Raw genomic sequence first — 27,224 nt, forward strand, 5'->3', positions numbered from 1 at the left:
GCCACTTTTCATACAAAGTTCATACTTTTATGAGATTTTCAATAATCTGTGCTCAATATCCATTATAATTGACAGCTGAATTTCTCTCCTTTTTTCTCTTTTTTCGCAATGATCGTGTGTTTGTGATGTGTCTGCATTCGGGGAAGGTTCCTTTTAAGCTCTGAATAATGTATTTCGAAAATATTATAGGAAAACAAGCCAGATATAAAGTAGTTCTTCTTAATGCATTTTCAGACTTTCCAGAAGTAGTAGAGTCATACAGTCCAAATAAACGGTCCCCAAGGTCTAGCCCAGCCAAGCGCTTCTGTGCCGCCATTTTCCCGTGCGCGTGCAAAGAAAACGACCCGGATGTTTACGAGTGCAAAGACACTTCTAAGGGCCTGTTATCAGAACATCTCAACAATGATACTAAGGACAATAGTCACGTGACAGTAAATCTCGCGCCAGGCGGACCACATGACGGTAATACCGGTGGTGGCGGAGGTGACGTCATAATCTCACCGGAAGACGCGGGTGGTGTTTACCGGAAGGCAGCCACTCCTAGCGCGCCCGTGATAGAAGACGATGTAGGAATTTACCCTGATGTGGAGGTGAAAGGTCAACATTTCTATGACCGATCGGATTCACTTCCGGTCCAAGCGAGTAGTTAGAAATAGGTGCTCAAATTAGTGACTACAGCAAAATATTGCCTAATTCTTGTGATCTACAAACTTATAATCGTGAATTTGTACAATTGCGACCGTACAGAATGCAGTAGTTTTTAACCATCCTTATAATAGACATATTGATTGTGATTGGTTAGAGGCCTACGTTTTAAATTAATTACAGTCTCGTTGTGACGTAGTTGACTGTTGTGACGTCATAATGATAATTATAATTATTTTCTTTCTGTCATAATGGCCTGTGAATCGGCTAATGGAATCTCGAACTTGAATTAAAATGCCACATCGATGTGTGTTCGACAGATGTAAGATAAATTGTTATATTTGCAAAGTATGAAGCCAGAAATATTAAATATATTACATTTTGACCAGATCATAATGATAAACTCATATCTTAAGTCATAATGCTTATCATTGCTATTTTCATTAACAAAAAATCACATAAGATATAATCGATCATTTATTTTTTATTTCATTCACTGCCTCTGTATATATGCTGGCTTTCTGTTGATTTTTCCATACATGTAAGTGATTACTTTCTGTCAGCAATTTATGAATTGAATAAATGTACGATGAAGCAAGGAGCTTCCTTAAATGTTTGGCGCTTTTTTCGAATCATAGTTGTAAATAATTGTGTTTTTGCATTTTTGTCTTAAAAAGACAACTCATTTGACATGTGTGTTTTTAAGTTTAAAATGATGTAGAAGTTGTTGAGAAGTTTGATGTACAGTCGAAACTCGCTTTGTCGAACTCCGTTATCGCTTGTTTCGACTATTTTGGATCAAGTTAAATATGTTCTGTGTTTCGGTTATATCGAATGTTGGTTATCTCGAAGTATTTCCCGAGGATCCAACGACTTCGTCATAACGAGTTATTACTGTCGATACGCCTACTTTATATTTGCGTTATGGATGTTATAAAATTGTTAAAATGTTTGTTAGTTCTAAAGATGAATTTCGGCTTGATTTTTCGAAGCCAATGTGCTTAAATTTACCTTTGCTATTGTAACTGACTGTTCGATCATTTAAGTATTGATCATGATCAAAGGTGATCCATAAATAAATTACCTGGAACTACCCTCTAAATCATTGTCATATATTTGAACTGATCTATAATTGATATGAAACGATCTTAAGTTTAAGAATTAAGTTTATAGTTATCAGAAGTGCTCCAAAAGTCAATTAAGTTGTGTCTGAATCTAGCCAACATTACAGTATCTTAGCAGAGATAACTTACGAGTCTAGTATCTGATCTGATAAAATTCGCCCGCACATTTTGCGTATTTAACATTTTTTATCGACTAAACTATAAATAGCAATTTTAAAAATCCAGGACATTTCTATATATATATATAGATTTCAATAGCATAATTATTGTTAGCAACTTAGTCAGATTGGCGAAGGATTAAAGTTCGGTTTATCTTACATTTTCAGTGGCTTATATTTCATGTAGATAAGCATTGTTTCGATTTGATCATTCCAGTGTGTGCATAATCATGCAAGTATTTCTTGATTTGTGCAATTTTCTTAATTCCCAAAGAAATATTCGATGTACGTATTTTTTTTTAATTTTTATTACTAATTGAATTTGAAAATATATGAATGAAATTGATCAAAATTTTCATTTTAAAGATTTTATTTTTATCACATAGAAAGAGTATTTCGCAATAGTATTTGTGTTCATTTTGCTTTTCAGACTAACCAAAAATATTGAAGGAATGTCTAAATGAGATATGTTCGATCCAAAAGTCTTGTTTTGTCTAATTTTATTGTGCTTTTCAAAGAATTTTAACTTTAAGATGTTGTTAATGTTATTAAGAAAATAATGTTACCATGAATTCGCTTATGTTTTTTTATTTACAAGTATTAAAATTTCGAAGCATATAATGATATATTTCATAAATTGTGGCTGATATGAATTGTTTCACTTTTTATCTATTTTTAGATTATTATTTTTTTATTTTTGAAGGAAACGAGTTTTGAATAAACCCACATTTGTCTTCAAAGAAACGTTCATTTAAATGTTCAACAGCTTTAAAAATGCGGTGACTACTTGCGTTAATGCTGTGTTATTCATTTTTTATTGTTTATTGATTTTATTATGATAATGAATTTATTGATGGGTTAAGCAGTGTGTGTATACCACGTGATAAATTACGTCATAAATGTAACATCAGAAGGCACAATTTTGCTTAAAATGAAGACTTAAATCAAAGATAACTTTTCTTTTACAACAACATTTTAAAGGAAACAAAGGACAGTCTATGCCGCTTAAGGAGCCCCGCCTTCGTTAAATTACTGGAGTTTGATAAGGTGATTAGTTTCATCAAACACTTCGACAAACCTGTTTCCAAAATAATGTTTTGAAAGTGCTCCATCAGACGGCCGTATTGTGAAAAGGTTTGTCGAAGTGTTTTAAGAAACTACGCTCTCAATCAAACTCTGGTTCAAGACCGAAGGCGGGGCTCCGTAAGCGGCGTAGACTGCGCTATGTTTCATTTAAAATGGTGAAGAAATAGGAAAGTTATCTTTGTTTAAAGTCTTCATTCGGAGCAAAATATTGCCTTCCGACGTAGCATTTATGTCGCAAATTATCACGTGGTATACACACACTGTTAAGGAGTTCTTTAATATTCCAAATAATCTGTTAAAGGGACTTAATCGCATATTTTATGTTCGCGTTGAAATTGGATTACTTTTCTTACTTATATGATAAGCACAAAATAGCAATTGGCAAAAACTTATTTGAACATAATTTTGTTAATCCAAGCCTAAAACAATTATATTTTGAATAGCAATACCATCGTTACACTTTTTGGAAAATAAAGGCATTTTTAGATACTTATGTTAAAAAATCAGCTCTGTATTGATTTTTTGAAGATGTTTCAACATTATTCAACACCTTAAAATAATTCAATTTCTAATAACATTATCAACGCTTTTTGGCATATTTTGTGATATTTTTCGATAGTTAATACCAAACAAACTCTTAATTTTATTATTTGATTATCTATTTTTATTTTATAAAGCATTTTACGCAATGAAATCATCGCACCTCGTCGTAAAAAGCGTTCTGTTCAAATTTCACACGAAAAAAAATAAGTTGTCTGAGCCCATAAAACATGGACAAGTCCCTTTAATGAGTACGTAATATTCCAAACCATTTGTTATTAATACGCAGGCAAATTGTACCTTATTTTAAGCATTTATTTGTTAAGTTGTTTTGCTTTAATTATAATTTATTCTGTTTATTATCTTATTTGTTACAAATGAAATTGTTAAGAAATGCACAATTTAGTGAGGTAATTAATTATCTGAGTATTTGCATATTCAGAAATCGAACTTTAGTATTTTTAGTTGATATGTGATGGAAATGTATTTTCATTGTATTATCACAAAAAATGCTTGTATTGAAGAAAAACTTATGATATTTTGTATGTTGTTAATGAATTATCAATTGCCACAGTTATGTTTGTTATTGGTAGTTTTTGAAAAGTATGCATTGGCGGCAATTGTTGGAATGGATAATATGTTGATTTTTGAAAACCAGTTTAAAACACTTGAAAGGTTCCAGCATTTGTTTTGTAAAATCTCCAATAAATATTGGAGCGAAATATATATATGTATTTGACCTAAACACAATAATTCGAAGATTCTTTTTAATGATTAATTTGACTTGCCCATCCTATTTCATAATACATTAATGAGTACAAATATTTACTATACTTAATTGAACCAAAGATTATTTCTACAAAACCATTTTTTTAGGTCGTCTTTTTTTTCAATGAAAACAATGGAGGTGTTGTCATGAATAGCCTTGTTGTTGGTGTAGTTGATGTCGCTGTTGTCATCATCGTTGGCGTCTTGATTTATTTTAATCTTGGCAATGACTTAAACCTTGTTCAAGATATGAAAATAAACCTTATGCACATGTTCGACTAAAATCTCACAAACAGACGAGCGTTGGCGGTCCTCCCGCGACGCTCTTGTTATCTGTGTTTATGTAGTTAATGCATTCATATACATGTACTTGTACAGTTCTCAATCGCTTTTGCTGTCTGATTTCATTGGGGAACTACCATATGTAAAAGAAAACAATAAAAATGCTATTTTCACCTTCTTGTTGTTGTTTTGTTTCAACTGCCAATCTACCGGACTTATACGCACTGTTCAGTGCGCCAGCCAGGATTTGGAGGGGGCAGGATGCTAGGTCAGAAAGGCCACTTTTGATGCGCATTGAATGAGCCTTCATTGGGCACTTGTAAGGGTCAATGTTCATATTGTGGGTGTGTTGTATCTACCTCCAATACTTATGGTTTGATATGAATACCTTAGCTGTTATATTTACTTTAGTGTCAAAATTATGTATTTTTTTTACTTGTTTCTGAAAATAAACTAAGTCAAGTTGTTAAACAAAAGGGCACAGCAGGGTGTAGTAAAATGTCAGCTGGGTGCTGGAAAAGGGCAGCAGGGTGACCCTCCTTGCTATTTAGGCCTAGCTGAAGCCCTGCGCTAATGTGCTATTTACATTGTCGTCCCTGTTGAGTTCGTAAAGAAATGCAAGGAGATTTTCTTTTTCAAATATTTGAATAAAAGTGTATCAGGCGATCATGGGTTATTCCAGATAACATATAATTGTTAATTGATCATTTATTAGAATATATAATACAAACAGCTGGTAGATGTATTAATCTTGATGATAGCTTATCACTTTTTTTTTCGAAATAGCTTGTCGTCAAAACATGATATTGAAACAGAAAGCACCAAGAAACAAACATAAACGGATTTAATACTTTTTAGATGTAAAGCTTGATGCTAGCTACCCCCCCCCCCCAAAAAAAAATAAAAAAAAATAAAAAATAAATAAAATAAAAATAAAAAAATAATAAATAATCAAAACAGTGTGTCTTCAAAACTTTTATTGATAAAGACTACAGAAAGAAAGAGTATAACAATGGCTTTAACAGCTCGTAGCTGTAGCATTCTTGATTATAACAAAAAACGAAACACAAGAATATTATCGAAATAGTACATCGTATGTCGTCGAATCATTAAATTGAGCACGTTCGTCTCTTGAAATTTTGTTTGAGGTTTTATAGCCTTTTTCTCGTTGTCGCCAGAAACGTTGGCGTGCAAAAACTTCAACATTAGCCACACCTCAAAACTTGTAAAGCTATTTCGGCATGGAACTTGGTACACATGTTCACTATGGTGCGTTTGCAGGTAGACACTATGCTGATTTTATTCCCTTAATCGCCAAGCGTTGGCAATCTGATATAATTGATAACGCAAATGCAGCATAATTATATTCATATCAGTGCAAAAGGCAATCAGTGTGGTGCTTTTGTTCAACACTTATTGTTAACATTAGTAGGACCTTTATTGTCAGTTGCAAAAGCCTCTGATATATCCGCAAACATGGTTGGAAATATTTTTTGAATCAATGGGCTTGCTGTATTTTTCAAAGTAATCCACTTACAAATTCTATACTGATCGACGAATTTCGTGGTGTACTTATAACTTGAAACGCCAACTCATTGGCCGTTCATAGTTAAGTTAAAAAATAGTTTGTCGGATTATTTTGTGACGTAAGTGTCATTCTGTCAAATATGCGTATAACTCATTCAACAATGAACACTGTGAGAATGCCGGCCAACTTGAGTTATGCAATTACTAAAGATCCTGTTGCTGCTGATGCTACTACTGCTGATGCTACTACTGCTGATGCTACTACTGCTGATGCTACTACTGCTGATGCTACTACTGCTGATGCTACTACTGCTGATGCTACTACTGCTGATGCTACTACTGCTGATGCTACTACTGCTGATGCTACTACTGCTGATGCTACTACTGCTGATGCTACTACTGCTGCTGCTGCTGATGATGATGATGTTATTGTTTGTCTTAGATTCGAATTAATTTATTGGAGTAGTCTTAAACTGTTCAATCAGTGTTTAACATGTGTTCACATTAATGACATTGTACAACGCCACTGTGGCTTCCATGTATGAAAGATAAGACCCTTCGGAGAGAAAGAAAACACAATAAAACAACCCAAGGTGCAGTATCATATGTGGTAAAGAAATATTCCGTCTAAAACATATATCAAGGACAATTTATTTCAGCTGAATAAACAAAGATAAAAAACATATTAAAAAATAGACATGTTTAAATGAATTGTGATCATATTGCTTTAATTTCCTACACGTTCACATTTCAGTGTTAGGGGCGATTACGTGTTCGTTTGTATAGCAAAGCAAAAATGATTTCAACCAGATATATATTTTAGTAAAAGAGTTATGGAGGGATGCTGCACTTGTCATTTTTTGGTATCACCCTTCTGTCTTCTTGGAGACCTGCATGGGCACCTCCTGCCTTTGTAGGTTTAAATTATCAAGATTTTCAAATATTTCTTTTGTTTTTATTAAAACTTTAAATCCGATCATAAATTCATGACATATATGGCAGATGAAACCTAACATATAATTTCAACTAAGCCCAATTCCTTACATTTTCTATGAAATTCATAATGTTAAAGTTCTTCACAGCCGGGAAGATAGGGCCCTTTCTCCCTTCGCACCCTGCCCCTTCCCTGCAGCACCCTGTCATTTTTAAACCTGGCTGAAACTCTATACGTTATCATTATTTAACGTTCAACTAGGTGCGTCAGTCTTGAATGTCTATTTTCCATAAAGATATCCACATGTGTTAACAAATTTCAGCAGAAAAGTTTAACAATACAATGTAGCCTTTGTTAAATCAGGAAATGTCTGAGAAATCACTCGTTTTCCAGCACTGTGCACTGCCTTTATCTCCTATCCAAAGTACGTTCGACTTCTTGTCGTATAACAACGCATTTGGACCGGTATAACGTGTCCCTACACATCGTAGAAAGTTCAATTTCTCATCCATCATCAACACCGTCTTGTTCAGCCAATCAGAAACCAACACGTGACCCATGTCGTCACACGCTATCCCAGAAGGCCAAAAACCTACACCGTATTCGTCATTATCGTCAGAGGTAGGAGCACGTAAAGGTACATCACATTTTATTAAATCTTTGTGTCCAAAACTAGACTTTATTTTCCCTACACTATCAACTGAGATGACCATACCCTGTTTTGGAAATGTCAGGACATATTGATTGTTGACATTTTGAGCAATGCGGTATACTTTCCCCGTGTATCCCGAAATCATAATTCGCCGAACTTCTTTTCCATAGAGGGTGTATTCAATAATCACTGTCTCATTTGGTTTTTCATCCGAATAGTTCGGTTTATCCGTTCCACATACGGAAAGCAAACCGGAAGTATTACACACTGTTAATCCATGTAGGTGCAGACTATCCTTAGCTAAAACAGCGGAACTGGCACTTCCGGTAAGGCGTCGTCCCGGCGCCCAGACGTGCAGCTTCACGCTATCAGGGGATGTGAATATCACACGACCATCATCGGTTATCAACATGTCATCAACGGGGATGTCAGTGACCCCAGCAATGTGGCCCTTTCCCCCAGATTCCTTGTAGCTTGTGAGCTTGGTACCAGCTCCCAAACACATCCATATGTGTTCTTTAGATTGCTCATTAATTGCAAGAGTGTTTATATCCTCTTCAGCACTTGTCTTAAACTCTTTCAACAATTTCACTGGGTACAATATATCCACCAAATTTTGATCTTTCTGATCTAGTTTTCCAATAATTTCTTTTACGAACTCTTCATTAACATCTTTACCCGCCTCAAACACGGGTCGGACAATGTCTACATGACGTTTAATCCTTGATTTATCAATTGACTTGATAACCATTTCTACAACCTTGACCTTATTTACAAGTGGTTTTGCAATCTTGACATCTTGGGACAGCGCATCTTTCACTTTCGCTATATCTATTTCCAGCTTAAGAACTCTTTCCTCTGACTCTCTCTTTAACTTGTTCAGACGACTTATATTCACTTCATGCCCTTCTTGAACTTTTGATTTTGCCACATCGACGTAAGAATCAATGAGCTGTTTCAGACTGTTTGCGCGTTCTTGTATGTGCTCAACAATGATTCCTTGTTCCTTTTCTAGTAACTCTTCGACTTTCTCAATATCGTTAACTACCTGCCTGGCTTTGCAAACATTGTCTTCTAAATATTCCGTAGCGTCTTTAATGAACTTCTCTTTATTCACGCCAGGCCAGTTGAAACATTTACTCGCGAAGGATGTCATCTTGTCAACTATGCTTAAAAGAGTATAGTATTTTAAAGCCCTTTAAAGCACTTGTACCTCCAGGAATAAGTAAAATATTACACCGTTCAGATAATTGTCAACACGTTAATTAAAGATTTTGTAGTATATCTTTTGAATGTTCATACATAACTGCGACGTAGTTATATTCTTCATAGAGAGCTGCACTTGTATAACTCCCATATCCAGTTTATGAGTTATGGTTTAAGTTTACGTTTAATCGTCTTATAAACTGTTATGATCGATATTGTGAGCTTTAAAGTGATTAATATAATATGCTTAACCTGTTATTTTTGCGTTTCAATATCGATTTAAGTAAACAATAGGAATAGAAAGGTCAAGTTTCTGATAACCTATCAGGCCAATAATAATTAATTACATGATTTTCATCCATTGTTATTTATAATAGGGGCGGGTTAGACATTTATATTTTACTTATTTATTTTTCTTCGTGACGGTTTCAACGTTGAATATGTGTCACGTTCTTTCTTATTGCAAAAGGGACCATATCCATGTATTCCTAGACGAACCACAAACACTATGTAACAATTCTCTTCTTTTTTTTACATGTGAATGTACTTATACATCGACACCGGTTGGTATGAATGAACGTCGTTTCCGGACAACACCGGACCTTGACGCAACTACAGAACCTAGTTCAACATTTTATCATTTTGAGCCAATAAAATAAAAGGGGCGGGGAAAAGGACAGGGCGGGCGGGGATGAAAATCTAGCAATTAATTTATAGTCGCCTTACCACGCAAATGTAATCAATACCCACATTGGTCCAGTGTTATCTCTTGTGAAACCATTTTGAAATAAAGGGGAATTTGGGGGAAATTGTTCCTAAAAGGTATAGTTTAAGGAATGTTTGGCATGACAATCCCCTGCTTTGCATCTCCTGCTAATTGAACTGAAGTCACAGTAGGACCATTTTTTTGTTTATTGGCTCAGGGCCATTTAGGGTCCATTTCTTTAATAAAACCTCCAAAATTGCATAGCAGGAGATTCAGATCGGAGATCTGATAAGACAATTAGAAAATTAGTTTAAGATCAATATACATAGGTTGTGTACAATACATGTTGTTTTTTAGGTTTTTCATTGGGGGGGGGGGGGGTCACTTATAAATGGATTAAACTAGGCCTCAAATCAACAACAACAAAGTTATTACAAAAATATATCTGCTTTATTACTTAGTTAGCCTGTAATACAAAGATATACACAAGATAAAACGAACGTATAGGCTACAATGTCAAATAAGAGCTTTTTACAGACTATCATTAACATCTAAGAATTGATAAAAGATACAAGTCTTTAAAACTTATTTCATTCGAACATAAGTCAAGGACAATTTAAAAAGAGGATCATCTTCAAATTGAAAGAGTTTCATCAACATATCGTGGTGGTCAATGCCAAAAAGTGTAACACGACAAAGTGACACTTGGGGACTCGCTCATGTAAAGTGCAATTTTTGTATGAGGAAATAAAGTGTGGCGAATCATTTTGAGTGTTAAATCAAAGATACAGCAAATGTTGATATTTGCTCAAACATCGTCTTCAAAGACCACAATTTGCATTAGCGTTGACAAAACTTATAATCACTTAATAATAGCTTTGTTGTTGCGTAAATGGTTGATTGACATTATCACGTGATGTTGTCAACGTGTTGTAAGGACGTTAAAATATCTACCACTTTCGTAAAAGTCTTGGTGGCGTTGAGATTCAAGTATCGGTATTCTATTATCTTTCTGAGTTTCCGCGTGGGTTCGCACCCTACTTAAACCAAAATACATTTTTTATACTAAAACTTTATTTTTGACTGCAATTTTGACATGACAGAGTAAAATAAGGATGTAATAAGTGTTTAAAGATGTATTACCTGGAAAACATTTTTTTCACAAAACATGAGCGAGTACCTTTTTAAATATAGACGTTTTTTGTACATTCTATATTTTTCTGGCGTTAACCTCACGACATACTAATTTTACAAATCAAAATCCTTAGTTTATTGCCTTCTGTCTTTCCTCAACATTACTATAGTATTTTTGTGATTTATATGTAATTAACCTTTATAACCATTTAACTCATTAACCTTTTAACAAGATAAGTGATTGAAATTATATTTTGTCTACTGACACAGCCTTCAATTAATTCTACCGCTTGTTGCTGATGTACCACAAATTAATGTACGACAGATTGGAAAAATACCTTCATCCCATTTGACAACATATATTTTCAAACACTTAAGATAATTTAACAAAAGGAGAGATATAGGATAGACAGATCGAAATAAACATGAATACAAAATGAAGCAGATTTTTTATGCTGATATAATGTTAAACGGTTAAGGCTAATTGATATTATATAATACAATTGTATGAAACAAAAATGAGTATTTTGAACATTTTGACTCGTTGTTTTATACTTAAACAATTAAAATAATGAATCATGTAAATCTAAATTAATCAAGCTTTACCCTTCAGAAATATATCAATGTATATTCTTTATATTTGTGACGTCATGAACTAAAGTGATGGATTCATCTTGCGAGGTTTCTTGTCCCATAAGCAACGATAGTATTCATTACTGATTTTAAATTTGATTAAAGAACGATATAGCTAATCGGATTTCTCGATATAAATAACGGACCTATACAGTGAATGGAGTCAATATTTTTGGCCATAAGATTGACTTAATTTGCATATTGTTAAATAAGTTATTAAGTGTACACATTGCTATATGTTTGTTTTAAAAGTTAACGGGAATACTTCGTGATGACTCATTTTCACAAGCGACGTCACATATGTTAACCAAAAACGCAATAAAAAGCTAAAAATATCTATGGCTTTCTTTTAAACTCAATTCTAATAGCAAGATAAGTTGAAGCATTTTCTTAAGATCATACTTCTACAAATGGATGTTCTACACAATCTGATATTATTTTATGAATCATGAAATCGACAAGAACACTAATGATTTATTACATATAATTTGTTCATACACTTTGATGAAATAATTAGTACATTCAATGTAAGGCCACATCAAATTGTTTTTTATGTTTAGCGTCAACACATAGTACGAAAACCGAATTAGCTTTCTTGAAGGAACAAACGAACCCTCGAAAAAAAGAAACCAAATGAGTGACATCCTATGTAGAATATAGACTCCAGGGACTTCTTGTTAAGTCCATTACGGACCATTCATATTTGTTAGAAATGTTTCCAATGCAGAATGAGTTGAAATAAACCCTATTTATGTGGGTTAATTATGGGAATCACACAGAATGCATCATTTTTTTTATATCAAATGCCAATAATACTACCAAGTATAAAGCATGGTGTTTGCACTATTGTTCTGTAGTCGGAAATATAGCAAAAGGAATTAAATATTCGTCAATATCATACTGACCATATAAAAATGTGTTAGCTTTTCGATCGGGAAGCTTAAAACCCATCTGTCCGCGGACGCTTAACATAGAAACGATTTGGTATGGCCTTTAGAAATTACTGAAATCGTAAGCAATAAGGGCCGATTGTACAGTACTTCGTTAAGGCTAACAACGGTGTTTGCTTTCAAATCTTTACTGCTCTAGCTACGCTTATTATCTGTAATATTTCTTACGAAATATGTGGCCCTGTTTGAGCTCTACTTGTTTTTATTTAAATATATCAGCAAATAGTTAACATTTAACAGTTAACAACAATATTGTTAACAACGCTGTTAACTTCAATGTTTAAATTGTTAACTTTAACAAAGTTCTGAATAATCGATCCAAGGGGACTGAGGCCATCTTATCCATGTATGTACGACAACAAATCGTAGGATAAGTAAATTATTATACAAACTAGGGCTATCACAGGAGTGTCGAAAAACCACACACACCTCTTGGACACAGAACCGGGGCCATAACTTGATCAAACATTGAAATTGACCTGTATTTTATAGTGTTAAACAAGTGTATCATTTTTAATTTTTAAAATCCTTGTATCTGTGATAAGTTATCATCCAGAAACCAAGGGCTGGCAAATGCTGAGTTTAAACGGGCAATAACTCTGTCAAAATTGTAAGTTTGTAAACAAAGGCAAACGTGACCTGAATAATTTTGTGTTAAACATCAGTAAAAAACCCAAATCCGTTGACTATGTAATAAATAGTGACCGGACACCGTGTTTTTACAAGTTCTAGGACAAAAGGGACCATAACTAAGTCAAAATTGGAAGTTTGTTACCAAAGTCAAAATTGACCTATATTTTTTGTTGTTCAACATGTGCACTAAATATTGTTTAAATGCGTCAACCCTTTTATGAGTGATTGTCCGTACACCGTATGTTTGGCAAATCCTAAATTAAAACTAGACACAACTCACTCACGTCTAGAACTAGTGGTTGTAGATCAAGTCGAACTTGGCATGTATAATATGATATAAAACATGTTCACCAAAACTATTTTTTATCCGTTAGTTCTTTCATGAGCGGTTTACAATGTCAGAAATCTTTACATTTAACTACGTTGCAAAAAGATCGCATTGAATGTTTAATTTACCAGTATTACTTAATGACGTTACTCTTGGGAATATTTATTATTCGTGCAATTAAACACTTCACTGGCAATCAATTTAAACTTGCTAAAACAAATTACTCTTTAAAACACTTCAAGTAATTAACAATTTTATTTTAAAATTTACGAACTAATTCTTCTGATGTATCGGCATACAGTCGAGTTTGTTATAAATGGGAAAAGGCCGAAGTGTTCCGAATGCGTCATGACAAAAATAAAGACCGACCCACCTACTGACCAACCGACCGACATACCGACCGACCGACAGACACACCGTTACCCTTATATACATTTAACTAAGCAAGTGTTAGAAGTATGATAACAATTAGATAAACCTATTGAAACGTCTTCATGGTAGTTTGTTTCAAAATATAATTCCCCCAAAAATCAAGTATCAAAAATCGAAGTATCGATCGTACAGATCATTTATTTATAACATGACCATCGCATTTGCAGTATATGTGTAGTATATGTGTAGTATACCACACTAGTATGTATACATAACATGACATATTTGTTTTGACCTGATATAAATAGAGGTAAAAATGCAAAAATGATTATGATGAATACAAAACGCACATCTATATTACCTTAAAATAACATTCTCGATGAAAAAAACTTAACCTGTCCATCTAAATGTTTATACATGTCATAACCATGGCTGGCATTTATAAGACCTCCTCACGACCATTGATTTACTGAATCACCAGTATATTCGAACATGCATGAACTATGAGATAGTTCCCATCCTAGGAACTATAGCAACTCTGTCCGCTGTCTATTGATCATGTGTTATATACCAATTTTGCCAGAATATACGCTTTCGGTCGACGATGATGACATTACTACCGGTCTATGACGTAGCACCTTTTACATCAGGTTCTCACCAAAGGGAGCACTTCTCTTCATCCGGGTTCATGTAGCTACCACGTGGGCAGCTGAACGCTTCAGAAAACTCGTGAGAGTTCCGTAGTTCACCAAGTACACTGCAGTAAGAAAACATATTTGGATGTGTTAGTTTATAAGTAGCTTCCATGGCAGAGAGTGTAAGATAGGTTCATTCCGACCCTAGCGTAGGGTGTTATGCGGAAACGAAGTTTACCGAGCGGCTATGGTAGATGCTTTTTCTCCCACCTCAGTTAAACAAAATTAATTAAAAATGTATTTTTTGCTGGAACTCTTTTTTGCTTAGAGAAAATAATTGCGTATGGATATGCGATAGCACGTGATTGTCATGGATACGCGCGCAGTGATCCAGTTAATGTTTATAGTCAAATCGGTATTTTTAAATAGTTCTAAGGAAAATGAAGCATTATTTCTTGAATGGTGCGTGAAAACTGTTTTATGGTGACATTTGAAGCGAGAAATAATTAATTAGCGTTCTAAATATTACCATAAGACAAGATTTCCTTGATGCTACTGACGGTCCAGTCTTCAACAAGGGAGGTAATTATAATGTGGTGACCGTTAAAAAGGAGTTCCATACGGGCATTTTATCTTCGTCCGTGGGCAAGATAAGAATATCTAGCATGATTAAATTATTGGATCTACTTATCTTTGGTGGGAGAAATAAATCTCTTTAATTTTCAAATTGGTTATTGCAGTGTTTTGTCAGTTGCTCAAAGTACGCCTTTACTAATAACATTTTCAAACTTTCAAACTGCAGTTATCTCCCATAACGAACATAAATATAACTTTAATTTCATGTATAGTTTTACTTTTTTAAGCTTGATTGTAATGTAAATTCTTTTCCATGGAAGTATTTTGTTGTTGAAATAATTATATATCGATTGTCAACATAACATACAATGTCATTCGAACGATTATAAATTCTAATCGTTGCATTTATTAAATCGATGATTGATTGTGACAGTTATTAGGAACAGACATGGACAGCTTTAATCATTGCACCACCATTGTCCATATAGTTAAAAGAAATGGTGGAACAACCCTTTATGTAACCGTTGCATATATAACTTAGGGAATGAACGTGGTTGTAACCGTTGCATATACTACTTATGGAACAATCCTGATTGTAAATGTTTCATATATTACTTATGGTACAACCCTGGTTGAAACCGTTGCATATATTGTTTGTGAAAAAACCCTGGCTGTAACCGTTGCATATATTGCTTATGGAACAACCCTGGCTGTAACCGTTGCATATATTGCTTGTGAAACAACCCTGGCTGTAACCGTTGCATATATTGCTTGTGAAACAACCCTGGCTGTAACCGTTGCATATATTAAATATGGAACAACCCTGTTTGTAACCGTTTCATATATTACTTGTGAAACAACTCAGGTTGTAACCGTTGCATATATTAAATATGGAACAACTCAGGCTGTAACCGTTGCATATATTACTTATGACACAACTCAGGCTGTAACCGTTGCATATATTACTTATGACACAACTCAGGCTGTAACCGTTGCATATATTACTTATGACACAACTTAGGCTGTAACCGTTGCATATATTACTTATGACACAACTCAGGCTGTAACCGTTGCATATATTACTTATGACACAACTCAGGCTGTAACCGTTGCATATATTACTTATGACACAACTCAGGCTGTAACCGTTGCATATATTGCTTATGGAACAACCTTGGTTGTAACCGTTGCATACATTGCTTATGGAACAACCCTGGCTGTAACCGTTGCATATATAACTTATGAAACAACCCTGGCTGTAACCGTTGCATATATAACTTATGAAACAACCCTGGCTGTAACCGTTGCATATTTGCTTATGGAACAACCTTGGTTGTAACCGTTGCATATATAATTAATCGTATAACCTTGGTTATAACCGTTGCGTATAATACTTATGGAAACAAAGAGCTGGTACCGTTGCATATATAATCTATGAAACAACCTTGGTTGTAACGGTTGCATATAACACTTCTTGAACGAACTTGGTTGTAACCTTTGCATATATAACTTATGGAACAACCCTGTTTCTATCCGTTGTATATATAACTTATGGAACACACATGTTTGTAACCGTTGCATATATCACTTATGGAACAACCCTGGTTGTAACCGTTGCATATATTACTTTGCGTTCAACTTTGGCTGTAAGCGTTGCATTTATTTCTTGTGGAACAACCCTGGCTGTAACCGTTGCATTTATTTCTTGTGGAACAACCCTGGTTGTAACCGTTGCATTTATTTCTTGTGGAACAACCCTGGTTGTAACCGTTGCATGTATTACTTATTGAATATCCTTGGTTGAAACCGTTGAATATATCACTTATGGAACGAACTTGGTTGTAACCTTTGCATATATAACTTAGGAAACAAAAAAATAGATGTAACCGTTGCATGGGTTTCATTGGAACAATATTTGTTCGTTGCATAATTTACTAATGGAACAACGTTGATGAAGTCGTTGCACATAAAGTTATTCTTGTAAAAAATACTTGTTTGTACCCGTTGTATGTATAACCAGTGGAATGCATTGGCTGTAACCGTTGTATGTTTAATCATTGGAAGTTTTTGTTGCAACTGTTGTATAATTTACCAAAAGGAACAGACTTTATTGCCGTAGTATAAATAACCATTGGAAAACAATGGTTTTGACCGTAGCATGTATTACTATTGGAACCATCTGTTGCAAATGTTGTATATTGTTATATAATTACCATTGGAATACATTTGTTTAAAATGATTGTAAGATTACAATCGGAACAAAGTTTGTTATAACCGTTGCAGAGAATAATTCAAACGGTAGACATTTCCTGGTAACAGTTAAACATACAACCATTGGTTGTAAAGGTTGCATACAATATAATACTAACCAGGCAGTCCCATTATTCCTTACGGATATGCAACGTATGTATGTTTTATTATCTCGTGGAAACCACTCCCCAACTGATTCCAACTACTAAGAATGCCTCGGCTCAACTAAGTCTTAGGAACAAGGTTGTAAGTCTGGCCACGACATACTAAATCGTTGGGACGAGTTAATAAGTCGGTGCCACTAAATAACTAAATCGTTGGAACGAGTTAATAAGTCGTTGCCACTAAATAACTAAATCGTTGGAACGAGTTAATAAGTCGTTGCCACTAAATAACTAAATCGTTGGAACGAGTTAAAAAGTCGTTGCCACTAAATAACTAAATCGTTGGAACGAGTTAATAAGTCGTTGCCACTAAATAAATAAATCGTGGGAACGAGTTTGAGAGTCGTGACCACGAGGTAAAATATACACATGTCACCTCTATGTCATTATGATTTGTGCATCTTGAAACGCATGAACATTGACAATATAATTGATCGTTAGTGTCTGATATTGAAACAGCGTTTTAGGTGGGCCATGCGAAATTAACGGTAAATATCAAAACCAAAGTAAATATTTATTGAAGATTGTTCAATAGTTTGGCTTGATCGACTCCCAAAACTTATTGTCATATAGCGCCTCATTGCATACACGTTATGTTTAGTTTCTGCATTGAACACAACCAATTTATACAATGAAATAATGTAGTCATTGGAAATTCTATTTTTCTTCATTAACCGAAGTTTTGTTAATTGCACGCTAACGTAGAACAACATTTAACCAGCTTAGTGTTCGAGATTATATTTTATTTACTGGCTTAGCTTCTATTTAAATCTACCAATCAACCTAAAAAAATCAATAGCTACAGACTGCCGATACTACCAAATTAAATAAACAACATATTTGAGATAAAACTGCCATCCCATTAGACAATGTATAATTTCGAAAACTAGGGATGTTTTTTTTTAAAAATAACTGTCAAAACGTTGTAAAGAAATGGGAAGCATTATAACGAGAAGATTCTTGGTGCTGTCCAACAAAATAAATAATAAGCTGTTCGCTTTAACCCTTCCGTGCAAATAGTAGATGCACCACCTACCGGAACATAGGTAAACTGTGGACGCTGGTGAACACACTCCGCCGGGCGGCCTCGTCCGTGAACTTCGAGCACCATAACTTAAACAGACAGATTAAATACAATGCCACATGTATGATGTGAACCATTGATATATACTTCAATCGATATAAATATCTACCGAACGATAAGCGAGGGTGAATGTGGTCTATCTGTAAGGTGTCTGTTGCGGTACTTATAAAACACATTAAGTAAATTTCTAACATCAGACGCCGACCTACTAAAGAACCATTGGTGGAAATGGTCCATGCTTTGATCCACTTCCATGTGTAAATTAAAAGACAAAAAGCATGTAACGCTGTGTAGTCACCTCCGAATTGGTGTGATTTGCCCTTGTAAGCCAGAAGAGGCCCAACCATGTGTTTAACAAATACTATTTTATTGGTTACCTGTGCTGTGTTGATGAAGAAAAGCTGTTCGTTGGAGAACCTGGTGAGGCCCGGCAGTCTGATATCATGATTGTTGTGTTCCCGTAACCACAGCTTGTATGCCTGTGACAGGGAAAGTATCAATTCAACAATTAGTCCATGCCTTAACTGATAGACACTATCAATAAGGTTTGTAGTCGTCGGCAACCACGATATTTAATTATGTTATACTTTGTACATACCGTGGGACAATTGACTAAAAAATCTCGTTTCAATGAATATGCATAAGTCAGGGGAGATAACCCTTCTAATGAATTGGTTGTCCGGTTAGCGCAATGGTTAGCGCACACGCTTCTCATCTAGGCGACCCGGGTTCGATTACCGGCTTGGACGCATGTGAGTTTGTTTTGTGGTCACCAAGCCGGACAAGTGGGTTTCCTCCGGGATCTCCGGTTTCCCCCACAACACAAGACCACACTCTCGCGTAAAATCGTGACCACGAGAGTGATTAATATAATGTTGTAATAACTTGTTTCACAATCGTTGTGAAATAAATATGTTTAAACTAAACTAATGAATTGGCATGCTACAATTAAATATTCATCAATAATCAAGTAATGCCATTAGCCTCCATGGTAGAGTGTTTTTTACTGCTTTTAATTATTATCCTACTGAGTAGGCGGACCAAGTTCAATCCCGGCTTACGACAATTTCTTTATACGCGAATGCATCCGGTACCTTGCGGAACCGATGAAATTGTCTTAGTTCGAGATTTTTGTAGCCAAATCACCTTTGGTAACCAACAAAGCATAGCATAGTTGTGTATCGGGGGAATACGACAAAGTAATGTAGGCTTTGAAGATTTTTTTATAGTTAAAAAACTATATTTATTTCTAAAATCAGCTATTAATAAGTATATTTGAATTACAAATTTTCACAATTTATGGGTGATAAGGAACACTATTCATGGAAAACTTCGAGCTGGAATCGAATCCAGAAACTATGAAACAAACGCGAAGAGATTGGAAATTCCTGTGTTCATTACTTCTAAAATGACTTGCTAGAGTTTTCAAAGATGTTGTGATTTGATATTAGTAAGCAGACTTACTTAACAAGATTTTGAATACGTTCGGTACGGTGTATCTTAATTGGCCATGTGGGAGTTTTAAAGCTCACTACACAGTGTTTTTTTACCACTTTCAACGGAATGTAGGCGGGTCATTTGATAAGGGTAAACAACGTTGTTGTGGCAAAAAAGGAGAACAATACTTAAGTGTTTTATATAATGTTTGACTTGTTTCCAAACCTTTAATTCAACAAACATATCGACATATTTACTAAGAGCATTACATGTATATTGCTACATTTGGTAGATGTCAATGCTCCTTTTTTGAAAGGGGATTTTTTTAAGTGGGTAGGGGACATTGTTTTTCAGGAGAGCAATGGGGCCGATAATTGGCCCCCAAATAGGCCGACACAAAAGACTTCTATGACCACACTATCTTACTAAATGGCTTTGCTTTATCCCGCCAATGTCTGCTATATTCTCGCTTAAAGTCATATTTCCATTTATCTGAAATGAAAGAAAAAACAGATATATAGCAAGATTAAGTTCGGTAACACGTGGTTGTTTTTTCATACATAAAATAAGGCTTCTTTATATACATGTAATGTTTTTAGTGCTTCAGTTTCAATCCAACCACAGAGAGACTAGAGATTATCGATACCATTACATACTTCATCAACTATAACCGGTACAATTAGATAACTCATCAACTATATCCGGTACACAGAGGTAACTCAACTATTCCCGGTACACTAAGGTAACTCATCAACTATTCCGGTACACTGAGGTAACTCATCAACTATTACCGGTACAAATATGTAACAGGTAATCTGTTACAGGTACAAATAGCTACAGTTATTAAGTTGTACAATGTAATTAGTTACCTTATCAAAAAGTACCTCATTAATAATAAATCTCATCAAATCGTACCGGTACAATAAGAAACCTCATCAAATCGTACCGGTACAATAAGAAACCTCATCAAATAGTACCGGTAAAATAAGAAACCTCATCAAATAGTACCGGTAAAATAAGAAACCTCATAAAAAGTACCGGTACAATAAGAAACCTCATCAAATCGTACCGGTACAATAAGGTACCTCATTAAATCGTACCGCTACAATGAGGTACTTCATTAAATCGTACCGGTACAATGGGGTACCTCATTAAATCATACCGTTACAATAGGGTACCTCATCAAATAGTTCTGGTACAATAGGAAACCTCATCAAATCGTACCTAAGAAACCTCATCAAATCGTACCGGTACAATAAGGTACCTCATCAAATCGTACCGGAACAATAAGAAACCTCATCAAATAGTTCTGGTACAATAGAAAACCTCATCAAATCGTACTGGTACACTAATTTAGAAACCGCATCATATCGCACCGGTTCAATAAGGTACCTCATCATATCGTACCGGTACAATAAGAAACCTCATCAAATCGTACCGGTACAATAAGAATCCTAATCAAATCGTACCTGTTTCTAAGGTCTTCTGTCAGACAAAAATAACATTCATTGACATGGAAAAGAAACACCAAGACGATGTACTTACAAACATTTTGATATTTGAAAACAAATCTAAATGACATTTTACAGATTTGTTGTACATTCGGAATCATCGGCCATTTTCCATCGAAGCTAATTCCGGACGTATATGGACGGTTTACAATGTCATATATCTTTATATTCAACTACGCTGCAAGTAGATCGCATAGTAATTTCAATTTAGCAGTCTTAAAGACCTTATTTTTGGGCATCATGATTTTTGCGCAATTAAGCTCTTCAATGGCAATCAATTTAGACTTAGTAATATACAATATACGTTTGGAACACTACAATTGATTAATAGTATTATCTAAAATTTTACGGACTACTTTTACTGATCATGTACCGCTATACAACCGTGGTTGATTTCGATGGAATATGTCCGAGATGTTCCGGATGGATTGTTGTACTCACAGTGAGGTTTATATTTGGCACGAAGAAGCGACTATAGTGGTCCACGACACACTGCGACCTCTTGTTAAAGTTCTCCGTGGAATAATTGCTCCACCAATTCTCAAGTAGTCCCTTCTCGTCGAAAGCCCGCCCTGAAACAGTTGTGAAAAGTTTGAAATGTTAAATTACCCTTCCCGCCATAAGCCAGCCCTTAAAATGTTGCAAAAGCGTTTGAAATATTAAATGATCGTAGTCGTTGAAACCCCGGTCTGAAACAGTTATGACCGTCCATGGGTTTCAATAGTCGGCTGACATGCCATATCTTTAAAACAACATTCTCAACTGCTTCCAACTTAAAGATGCACTCTTACTCCGAAATAAGATTTACCACTATTAATAATATTGTTAATATTCCAAAAAGAATGAATAAATGTCGAAAACAATTGTTCTTATGAAGGATACCGAGTCACGAGTTAATTTGAAAGAAATGAGCATAAAACAGGGTATTTCTACCTTATAAGACTATAGTAGACTATAGTAAATCTTTTAGCATTGACCAATCATTTGATATAATATTGTTGCGCTTTCTGCTATTAAATACACGGTTACAATCTTGTTATCAGTAATTAATATTTTCCATAAATGCATTATTTAGTAAGAAGTTGAAGGTTTATAAGTCGTAATTGATGTTTATTATACATGTGTATGTACTGATTTTGAATAAGAGTGTCACTTTAATAACGGTCAGCTACTATAAAGTCAATAGCGTTTAATGCCTTCAAATAACAGTCTCAATTTTTAAGAAAAAAAAACAACAAAAACAACAGCCAATTACTACCATCTTCTAGTGGTAACAAACTTGACTGTCAACCCAGGGGTGGCAAGTTCGATTCCCCGCCGCACTACTAAACATACTTATCGTCTTCCGGGAGGGACGTTAAATGGGGGTCCTGTGTGACAGTGCTTTACACTGAACCAGGGTAGCTCTAACCAGGGTTTCTTTTTGTCTGTGCACTATGCTCCAAAAACCTAAAATAACTAACCGAATCTTATCGGAACACTCGCCGAATGGGGCACGGCCTGAGTGCGAGTATAAACAAGCTTACACACCATGCTAGTGTTCGAGCACCCGAGTCAGGCCCCAATTTCTCGAAACTTTTTAAGTCTCTTATAACAGGATTAAGCAAAGTCCACTATATTTGCCATTCTATAATTTGTGTTGTATTTTCTTCTTGAAGAGTATTTAAACTTTAAATAGGAATTAGCCTTATAATAATCACATTAAACCATTTTTCATTCAGCAAAATTTTATTTAAGTATGTATTTTGGCTTATTGAAATAAGCTACTTAAACCTGTTAATCTTAAGAAGTTTGGAGAAATTAGGGCCAGAAGTACCCAGTCATATCTACCTGATGCGTCGTAGCCATGTGTAATCTCGTGTCCAATCACCAGTCCTATACCACCAAAGTCATATATACCTGATGCGTCGTAGCCATGTGTTATCTCGTGTCCAATCACCAGTCCTATACCACCAAAGTCATATATACCTGATGCGTCGTAGCCATGTGTAATCTCGTGTCCAATCACCAGTCCTATACCACCAAAGTCATATTTACCTGATGCGTCGTAGCCATGTGTAATCTCGTGTCCAATCACCAGTCCTATACCACCAAAGTCATATTTACCTGATGCGTCGTAGCCATGTGTAATCTCGTGTCCAATCACCAGTCCTATACCACCAAAGTCATATTTACCTGATGCGTCGTAGCCATGTGTTATCTCGTGTCCAATCACCAGTCCTATACCACCAAAGTCATATCTACCTGATGCGTCGTAGCCATGTGTTATCTCGTGTCCAATCACCAGTCCTATACCACCAAAGTCATATCTACCTGATGCGTCGTAGCCATGTGTTATCTCGTGTCCAATCACCAGTCCTATACCACCAAAGTTGATGGACCTGCAATTCAAAACCAGATATTTCAATCATGAAATAAATATTAGAATAAAACCTACATTTTTAGCCAATGATATTGCTAATAGGCAATCAGTTAGAAATAGGCTTAATCATTAAGTTCAATTTTCTTGACAATGTCACTCTTTTGTCAGGCAATGATGTTGTATTCAAGTCTGGTAGATGACCTTAACTAAAATCTAAATGATTAAGAAGGGCTCCTTCGCTTCGCTAACTCCGCCCATTGTTTAATCATTACGATTTTAATTCATATCATCTATTACTTAAAGTTATTTCCGAAATATTTCTGACAAACTCACTTTGATGATGAAATGTTTTTTATGTATACATGTATTTTTTCGTCCAAAAGTCAAGCTATTAGAACATAATAGAACATATAAAACCGTGATAAAAAGATACACAATACTTGAATCAGCTTTATTCTATTGTTTATCATTTATTCTGCAGATAACAATTACATGCTTAAAGGTTTGACTTACGCTGGATAGTTGATGTCATAGTAGGGGCTTTGCAATATTCCGGCAGGAAAAACTGAAACAGACCAACGACCGTGATGATTCAAACCTTCAAATAAACAGTCTATTATCAAAACATATATACAGAATATCCATGAACATACATATATCAAAATTTGTGGACAGGAAATCAATACAAACATCACACTATATAAGTAAGAAAAAATATCATTGGTCGGATTACACAATTAAAATATTGGTAAAACAAATAAATAACAGTACCAAGTTCAACCAAGTACATGCCTTAAAATAGCGGACAGCCAGTATCAAGTAAATAGCATGTGATGTCTTTAAATAACTGTATGTACGCCTACCACAAGCGAATCAAAGGGGGCGCATCCGCCCCGCCCCCACCCCCCCAAAAAAACCAAAACAACAACAACAAAAAAAACATCGGACAGGTTTACTTTTAATTTAAAAATATAGGAGGAAAAAAGTAATAAAATACATGTACGCCAAAATGCACCATTTTGGACTAGAAATAGTTACAATATTTAGGGAACATCCAATCATCAGCCAACACTTAGCTGCACTCTCACAGATTGAACGTTTTGACAAGTTTTTATTTTTTGTCTTGGAACGAGCCAATCTTTGCGAAAATCCATGGAAACCAGTTATATACGACTGCTGACAAAAATGAGATCGCATATTTTTATATTTAAGTTCAAAAATGATGTTTAATGCATTTTTCTTAAACCGTTAGTAACCGTTAGTAACGGTTTAAGCCATAAAACATTAAATTTCGTACAGAAATATGAAAATCTACGATCTGATTTTTTGTCAGTAATCTTATATCACTGGTTTGAAGATATTTACGCAAAAATTTGCTCTTTCCAAGACAAAAAAAAAAGTTGTAGAAATGGTAAATCTGTGAGAGTGCAGCTTTAAAACCAAATTAATTTCGGTTCAAATGCAGGGACGCAAGTCAAGGGTTACGCTCCTAAGCTACGCCCCCTCTAACGTCGAATTCTGGAGCCGCCCTTGCCTACCTAGTTCGTGCTTTGTAATATCCCGGCGGAAAACGTCCATACTATTCAATTGTTACTGATCTAAGGCCGAGAAACACGCAAAAGGAACCACATCAGGCGAACATGATTTACTTCCCTTGGAATATTTTACTTTTATATTATCTCCACTGTTCGTGTATTTCATCGTCGGCACCCACGGTACTTTCTTCCGTTAACGAAGCATAGCGTAGTGTGTATCGTGGGTATCGGACGATGGGGGTAAATTAAGCTATTGGCCGTATTGTTAAGTGGCCACCCTTGAGAGGGTATTAATAAACTGACGGATAATGCATTTAGAAAAATAATGCAGTTTGTAGTTCTGTTCTTTATTTTCACTTTTTAATATTTTTATGTCCACAAATCAAACCATTTTAAAATTTCAAATGATACAAAAAACAGCAATTGGTCATCAAATATTCAAAATTCACTTATTCTGGATATCTACTAGCCGATATGGAACATGTCCCAGTTCGTTTAATCACTTATCAGTCAATCTATTGTTATGCGTGGATGGTATGTTTGTGGAGTGTGTATTTGTGTATGCTGTGTTTATAATACGTTTGTGGCTACAATTCATTCTCATTTGGGCGCTTGCATTGAGACTCTAAGCAAGGTATACAGTCGAACCTCGCTATGTCGACTTTTTCGGGACCTAGTGAAAAAAGTCGAGATAACGAATTGTAACATAGGAAATGTGTGAAATTCGACCACTGGGACTGAAAAAGGAGGTCGACATAGCGAAAAGTCGAGATAAAAAAATCGACACAAACAGATTTATTTTATATAGAATAAGAAGGAATTAATTCGGGACCGGAAAAAAAGTCGACATAACCGGAAAGTCGACTTATCCGAAGTCGACATAGCGAGGTTCGACTGTATTTTTGAAGTTTCGACTACTGGGCTTGTCCCTGTAGTCTCCTTGTATTATTGGGTGGAAACAAACACTGATGTCCATTTGAGAAGCAAAGGGAATACGTCACTGGTTGTACTTATGGTGCATCGACACAGTCTAAAACCTATCAACGTGTGCCAATTTTTACAAAACATCTTGCACATAATCATTTATGACTGTTTGTTAAGGTGTTGTATACATTTTCAATAATGATTCCGATTGTTTGTATCAACTTTCGTAAAAATCGACTAACATTCATAGTTCATCGGACAATGATGTTCGCGTTGACCTATTAGGTAATAGGTGGACAGACTGAAACCGACCTGTTACACTCCAAAACAGCACCATTAAGTGTACATGCTTCATTGGAAAATATTCATAAATGTAGTGACAATTTTAATATCGTTTTAAACGTGAAACGTACCTATGGCGTTGAGGCCGCTGTGGTAATAAGCGTTCACTATAGCTGGACGTTCTGGCCACCTGCAGAAGACAAAGGCATTCATTAAAGGCATGTATCAACTTGATGTCGACATTAACAAATGTTTTGGTGAAATAAGTTTTGAACCAAAGAAACCATTTATTATAATTTTAAACACACTATGCAGTGGTATCGATCAACAAAATATTGACTTTAACAACATGTTTTGTTTGAGCAAAAACATTTCACAAAATATGATTTTGAAATAGACGAAGCACTTTGTCAAGGATATTTTATAATACGTTTTAGATGTTTAACCAAATGATGTGACTGTTTCTGGTGAAAAGAACATGAATCTTTGAATGAAGTTAGTAACTATTACTATTTCATTTCTGTTACCATGTTTAACGAGCAGTATTTTGATGTTGTTTTTTTTTGTGTTTTGCGACATACGTATGTTGACAAAGCATATAGTTTCAGTAATGAAACTTTGTTTATTTATCGATGCGAGATTCCAATTGAAACACAGCATCTGATAACATCTCCAACGCAGGAGTCTCCCTTGCAAAGCATATAGTTTAAGGAATGAAGATTTGTTTACTGATCGATGCGAGTTCAGGGGCGTAGCTAGGCCTAAACAATCTTGTAGGCCTGATGG

At 35.1% G+C, this 27,224-nt stretch overlaps 3 protein-coding genes across 12 annotated transcripts in view; 1 reads left to right on the forward strand and 2 right to left on the reverse strand.

Moving 5' to 3' along the window:
• The window catches only part of LOC128246942 (uncharacterized), a 71,983-nt gene extending 67,207 nt beyond the window's left edge, over positions 1-4,776 (forward strand). For all 9 annotated transcript variants that reach the window (XM_052965512.1, XM_052965514.1, XM_052965515.1 and 6 more), the window contains one exon: positions 235-4,776. In XM_052965512.1, coding sequence (XP_052821472.1) covers positions 235-650 — 416 coding nt within the window. In that variant the 3' untranslated portion in view covers positions 651-4,776. The remainder of the gene's footprint in view (positions 1-234) is intronic.
• A 2,647-nt stretch (positions 4,777-7,423) lies between these two features.
• Positions 7,424-8,872, reverse strand: LOC128245786 (uncharacterized). The gene has a single exon (XM_052964015.1). It carries the CDS (start codon positions 8,870-8,872, stop codon positions 7,424-7,426), a length of 1,449 nt encoding a protein of 482 aa, XP_052819975.1.
• Positions 8,873-13,853: 4,981 nt separating this feature from the next.
• Positions 13,854-27,224, reverse strand: part of LOC128245308 (neprilysin-1-like) — a 180,504-nt gene continuing 167,133 nt past the window's right edge. Inside the window, exons 15-22 of one of the 2 annotated variants that reach the window (XM_052963431.1) lie at positions 26,570-26,628; positions 24,211-24,262; positions 23,649-23,716; positions 21,777-21,907; positions 20,251-20,316; positions 18,765-18,866; positions 18,340-18,416; positions 13,854-14,435 (exon numbers count right to left, since the gene is read on the reverse strand). In XM_052963431.1, the coding sequence (XP_052819391.1) occupies positions 14,333-14,435; positions 18,340-18,416; positions 18,765-18,866; positions 20,251-20,316; positions 21,777-21,907; positions 23,649-23,716; positions 24,211-24,262; positions 26,570-26,628 (658 nt within the window). In that variant the 3' untranslated portion in view covers positions 13,854-14,332. The remainder of the gene's footprint in view (positions 14,436-18,339; positions 18,417-18,764; positions 18,867-20,250; positions 20,317-21,776; positions 21,908-23,648; positions 23,717-24,210; positions 24,263-26,569; positions 26,629-27,224) is intronic. The other variant, XM_052963432.1, reaches the window with a different exon arrangement.

This window comes from Mya arenaria, chromosome 9 (genome assembly GCF_026914265.1).
Source record: "Mya arenaria isolate MELC-2E11 chromosome 9, ASM2691426v1".
Classification (NCBI taxonomy): domain Eukaryota; kingdom Metazoa; phylum Mollusca; class Bivalvia; order Myida; family Myidae; genus Mya; species Mya arenaria.

Bases quoted from the DNA above. Each gene is read 5' to 3' on its own strand.
- LOC128245786 (XM_052964015.1), bottom strand. From the start codon at position 8,872: ATGACATCCTTCGCGAGTAAATGTTTCAACTGGCCTGGCGTGAATAAA.